Source organism: Mus pahari, chromosome 1 (assembly GCF_900095145.1).
Source record: "Mus pahari chromosome 1, PAHARI_EIJ_v1.1, whole genome shotgun sequence".
NCBI classification, from domain to species: Eukaryota; Metazoa; Chordata; class Mammalia; order Rodentia; family Muridae; genus Mus; species Mus pahari.
In genome coordinates this window covers 164,749,952-164,756,079 of record NC_034590.1, presented here as the reverse complement: position 1 = coordinate 164,756,079, position 6,128 = coordinate 164,749,952, and the positions used below count along the sequence as shown (strand labels likewise).

The 6,128-nt window shown below is 47.7% G+C and overlaps 1 protein-coding gene across 2 annotated transcripts in view; it reads right to left on the bottom strand.

The window, feature by feature from the left end:
• Window positions 1–5,212, bottom strand: part of Smc3 (structural maintenance of chromosomes 3) — a 44,989-nt gene extending 39,777 nt beyond the window's left edge. Inside the window, exons 1-2 of one of the 2 annotated variants that reach the window (XM_021198564.2) lie at window positions 5,079–5,212; window positions 4,162–4,237 (exon numbers count right to left, since the gene is read on the bottom strand). In XM_021198564.2, the coding sequence (XP_021054223.1) occupies window positions 4,162–4,237; window positions 5,079–5,093 (91 nt within the window). In that variant the 5' untranslated portion in view covers window positions 5,094–5,212. Of the gene's footprint in view, window positions 1–4,157; window positions 4,238–5,078 lie in introns of those variants that run through there. The other variant, XM_029539423.1, reaches the window with a different exon arrangement.
• Window positions 5,213–6,128: the final 916 nt, after the last annotated feature.

Below are 6,128 nucleotides of genomic sequence, written 5' to 3'. Positions count from 1 at the left end.
TTTTTTTTTTTTTAAAAGCCAGGGTTTCTCTGTGGTTCTGACTGTCCTGGAACTCACTCTAAACTAAGCTGGTCTGGAACTTGGAGCTCCAGCTGCCTCTGACTCCCGAATGCTGGGATTAAAGAAAGGCATGTACCAGCACCACCCACCAAGACTGTCTTGTAGACATGGACAGTACTACAGCCATTAACTCACTGCAGCTATGATCACTTGTACAAGACTGGACCCAGCACCATTTCATCAGTGAGGGCTGAGGGCTACATGAGGCCCCACCACCCACTGAGGGTAACTAACGTGTGCTGAGGAAAGAGCGCCAGTGTCTGCATCAGTGCAGCACTGACAAGCCCACACGCTCTAACAGCTAAGCAGCCCCAGACTCATTCCTGTAAGCGATCATAAATAAACTCAGTGGAGCTGGAGGGAAGTGTGCGGGGCTTCAGTGTGTGGCGGGAGTGAGGGCGAGGTTAATGGAGTCCTTTCATAAAGACTCATAAGTATACACATTATCAATTACATTTTTAAAAGGGGAAAAAAAAATGAAGGTTGCTGAATGTTCCAGATTAAAGGAGTTTAAAGAAATATGACAATTACATCTAATAGTTAATAATAAACTGGATCTTTTATGGGAGAATTTTGTAAAGAATACATCTGGCCAATCAATAACTAAAAACTGGAGAGAAGAAATTAATGTTAACTTTATTTAAACTAGTAACTATACAGTGACTACAAAAATATCCCTGTCATGCAAATTACATATTCTTCGGAGGCAAAAGATGTGCATACCTTACTGGGGCAGGGTGGGGAATAAAAAGTATAATAAAAAAATTACGATGATTAAAAATAAGCATTTGTTCTCATTAATTCTAAGTAAAAGCTGAAAAGATAAAATGGGTTTAAGTACTTAATGACAACTGGAGCTAGAGAGATGGTCAATGGTTAAGAGCACACTCCTCTTGCAGAGGACCCAGGTTTGGTTCCTAGCACCCACCTGTGCTCATAACCACCTGTAACTCCAGCTCCAAAGAAATCTAATGGCTCTGCCTCCACTGGTACCTGTGCTTACACACATACTTACAAATAAGTTACAACCCATTAATAGCTTTAAAAAATTAAGCATCTCTATAAAAATTACTCCTATCTATAAAGTAAAACACTAAAAATGTAGAAGGATGGTAAATATTTAATAAAAGTAGACATTCAAGACCTATCCTGAGCTGGGCATAGGCACATGCCCATAATTCTAGTACTCAGAAGGCAGAGAAAACTCCAGCAAGCTTCAGATCAGTCAAGTCTCCAGCCCTGAGGCAGCAATCTTGAGTTTGGTGCCAGACTGGGCTACACAAGACTATATGGAAAATAAAATTATTCTTGCCTCAATTTAACAAAGACACGCATTTATTCTTGGGGTAAAAAATAGCAGATTTACCAACATATTTTAAGGTGAACCCATTTTTATTTAATAAAGCTTAAATAAGTCTAAACTCTTAATGGAATCCTGAGGTAGTCAAGGTTTCTACAGGACAGTATCTTTGGTTTTTTTCAGCCAATACTGAGACACATTCAAGAGAGGCCTGTGAATATCTAAGGGAAACTGTAAAACCACAAGTACTTCAGAGTTCTGTATCCAGAGCAAAACATTCCAAAAGCACCAGGGGATAATTTTAATTTTGTCTTATGCAGTAAGCTATGACCAACTGGATGATGGCAGGCACCAGTGGACAAATTGCTCTCCAGACTTCTCTCATTTGACCTTTCAAGGCATGGTGGATCCAGAAAGCTGTTATCAAACATGACAACAAACCAAATGTGTCTTCTTTAAAAATCTGAGATCAGGAGCTGGAGATCGCTGGGTTAAGAGCATGTATTACTGCAGAGGATCTGGGTTCAGTTCTTAGCAGTCACATGGTAGTTCACAACCATGTCTTAACTCCAGTTCCAGAGAATTTATGATTTTTGTAGGCATAAAGCATGAACATATAGACTCACACATATGCAAACAAAACAATCATACGCAATGTAGTGGCTTGAACGAGAAATGCTACATAAGTAACTGTCATACTATACTATTTTAGGGAACAATGACAAGAAAAACTGTAGACTCACAAGAATAGTTTTTCTTGCTCTAAAGTATCCTCAGTTTGTCTTTGTTAGATCTGAAGGCTGGGGACAAAGACACACAGGGCAAACAACACTTGGGCTATCACAGATGCAAAGATCAGCACAAGGGATATTTGCTTTCAAATCTTTTCTTTATTTTAGGATCAAAATCATTAAATAAGTTGGGATTTTTTTTTAAAGGTCTACTTATTTCATCTTATGTGTATGTGTATTTTACTTGCATGTATGTATATGCATATCATGCATGCGTGCCTGGTGCCCAGAGGTCAGAGGCATCGATCGTATCCCCTCAAACAAGTTATGGATGGTTATGAACCACCACTGTGGGTGCTGGGAATCAAACTAGGTCCTCTGCAAGCGCTCTTTACTGCTGAGCCACCTCCCCAGTCCCTCACTATATATCTAAAAGACAGCCTCACTGCCTCACTACTTCCCACTTCCTCCCATCAGTAACAACTTCTATCTGTCTCACAGTGAACTATCTCTCTAAGAGCACCAGGAAAAGCGGCATCAAGGAAGGAACTGTATCTTAGGTAAAACAAAAGAATTCTTACTTTCCTCTCAAAAGAAACTATGCTGCAAGCAAAGGGACAGAACTGCTGCTATCTAACTAAAACAAAAATACTTAACAGACTTCATAGACATGATTCTAGATAGCAATCACTATGTCACAGATCACAACCACACAACTGAAATATTAAGGCATTTTTTTCAGCTTAGAAGTAAAAGAAATACCCTAAAATCTAGTTGTTATTTCCTTTTCTCCATCTGTAGTATTTTCAGACAGGCAAACATCAGGAAACTCCTGTAATGAAATGCAAAACCCCAGTACAATTGAGATACCTGTATGGCGTGTTAGTCAGTTAACACCTTCTGTAGGAGAACGGCATGCTACTCTACTCTCACAAAGGGGGCAGCCCATGTACCAATGGCAGAAAGAGCCTAGCCTCCAACTGTTTCTACATATTTAATGTCTAGGTCCTGCCACACTGACTAAATTCATCTTCAGTTCCTCAACTCAAGAGTCCTCTCACTTTAGCCTCTTAAGTAGCTGGAACTAAGTGACCACTCCTGGCTTTCCTTCATTGTCTTCTTTCATATGTAAATAATGCCTGGTTCTCTAAAGGCCTCCTGTGAACACTGGTGTTCATTTTTTCCCTGGACTGAGTCTGCACACAGATCTCACCTATCCTGTACTGAGTTAGAAGACGACAATGCTGGATGAGGTCCTGACGAGGCCCGATCAGAACTCACTACTGCTGGTACCAGAAACCCCAACCTCTGTTCTCCAGGACCGCCTAGCCCAATCTAGAGTACCTCATCTGGCCGGCCTAGCAAACTGCAACTAGGACACTGTCACAGTCAAACCGTCAATGCCAGAACCTGTCGTCTTACGTGTAGCACTAACCTCATCCATCCTTCAGAATTCAGTGGCGTGTAGTTTCCTCGGCTCTAACAGCAAAACAGACTTTAAACAATAACAAACCTTAACTAAGAACTGTTAATGGCAACAACCAGATGCTCTTTAATCTCAAATTTCCATATATCTTCTCTTTACTCTTTCCAATGGCCTTCTGAGACAGGTACAGTGTCTGTTCACGTCTCTCATAAAAACTCACTCTCACAAAGAAATTGACGAGGGAAAAAGACCACAATCTGCAAATAAGCCATCTTTCAAAGTGACAGTGTTGGAGTAAGAACAAAACGGGTGACACGCTCTCACGGAAAAGGTTCTGAAATGCAGACACATCAACATTCTACATACACACACACACACACACACACACACACACACACACACACACACCCTGGGTAAGCATTTCACTACTTAACTGACACCACCGGGCCCCAAAATGATTTACCCGTCTGAGTTACACAAACATTTTATTTTTATAAAATAAGCAATTCGTCGGTGCAGACACGAAACAGGTCATCTCATAGAGGAATATTACTTAACATTCAAAGACAATTCCTGTCTCCCCTGGCCTGTCACATCTGTATCAATTCTAAGTCTGACATATTAAACCAAGAACACTTACTTACCGATGACATTATGTTTTGAGCTGAAGGGATCTACAATCGTTTGGTCTCGGTAACTTCGGAAGCCCTGGATAATCACCTAATAAAGAAGAGACGCCCTTGAGAACACAGAAAGCACTTCCAGGACAACATTCTTTCCTTCTACGCTTCTTGCTTCTCACTTCAGAAACCTTCCACTCGGCGGAGAACATTTCGATCGGGAGCAAACAAGTTAAAGATTCGCCAAAACCCTTCTGACGGCCTGCAACCATTGCTGGTGCAGGGCTGCTCTGGGAGCGAGCAGCTCTCCAAATCGAGCGGCTTCGACACCGAGCACCGCGCGACAGCAAAGGTACGGCCGGCAAGCGGGCGAGCTGGTCGCAGCCTGCCCGCCTCTGAGAGCAGTCACACCACTGGCCAGCCCAAACGCGTCCATCGAGAAAAAGAAACAAGAGGATGAAATGAGTGAAAACGCGGTAGGCGCGGGCCGCTCCGAGCCCGACCCGTCCGACAGAGAAACGTCGCCAAGCGCCTGCACCGGGGCCCGTCGCTCGTGCGCGGGAAGACCATTTTGACAGAAGTAAACAACCGAGTGAGCAGGCGCGACGCGTCCTGCAGCGAGGGTCCGCCCTTGCGGGGCAAAGCCTGAGGCAAGGCGGGGAGAGCCTTCAGCCCAGCCCGGGGCCTCCCGGCCGCCTTCGCCCGCAGCGGCCCGTGCACGGCCATGCCTGCCTGCAGAACGCCGCGACGTGGCCTGCCGCAGCCCCCCAGCAGCTCGCAGTAGCCCGCGGGGCCCGGCGCCCCGCTCCGCGGGAAAGCGCCGACGGCAGCCCGGCGCTCGGCTCGCCCGGGCCCCGCTCCTCCCCGCCCCCCACGCCCAGGCCGGCCCCGACCCACCCGACCCACTCCGGGACACCGAGCCGCCCCTCACGGCCCCTCACCTGCTTGATGTACATGGCTCCGCGCCCCTCGGCAGGGGGAAGGCGTCGCCTCAGCACCGCAGCAGCGCGGCCGGCCGCGGGCTCAGGAGACGTGCAGACGGCCCGCTCCCGCTCGCTCCCCTGTGGCCGAGCGAAATGGCGGCGGCCGCGGAGGCGGAGCCCGCGCGTGGGGCGGAACCACGACGGAAGCGACGCGGATCGCAGGGGGGGAGGCGAGGCCGGTCCCGCTCTGTCGCGTAGGAAAGGCCACTCTCCCGCGGCCCTCTTGGGCGGACTGGATCTGGTCACTGCGTTTTCTGCGGTCTTGATTACTGAGAATCCGTTGGGAGCCCGACTCGGCGGAGCCCCGCTCCAGAGGCCCGCAGGATCTACCTCCGGACGCACGGACTATGGTCGCGCCCAGGAGGGGCGGGGCCCGCTCGGCGCCAAAGCCTGGAGGGGGACGCGCGGAGCCAATCGCCGAGCGCGCCGGCGGTCACGTGGCCGCCGGGCGGCTTAAATAGGATGTGGCCTGTCAGCCTCGCGCCCGACTTGAATGTGGGTCTCATTGTGACTGCCTGGGGTTCTGAGCTCCGAACCTCCGCGCCTCCGTTCCTCTCTTTATTAGCTTAGAGCACCGCCTGCTGGTTCCGAGCCTCCTGACAGCTCTGAGAGAACTGGAGGATGCTAGGACATTTGAAGGTTTTGTGTTTGATTTAAGGGAGGTTTTCAGTTTTCCCCCGAGGCCAGCTCTCAGTCCGTGTTGGCCCCGGAATTCACCTTGAAGCTAAGGATGGCTTTGAACTCTCTCTATAGAAAGGCCTGTACAATTTCCACAGAGAAATTTCTTGAAATAGGGAGGGACTAGGATCAGTCCCTAAATGTATAAGATCTTTTAGCCCTGGCTTTCCTAGAATTCGCTCTGTAGACCAGGCTGACCTCAAACTCGGGATCCGCCTGCCTCTGCCTCCCCAGTGCTGGGATTAAAGGCGTGCGCCACCACTGCCCGGCAATATTTTTTAAAAAAGAAATAAAAGAGAGAGAGAGAGAGAGAGAGAGAGAGAGAGAGAG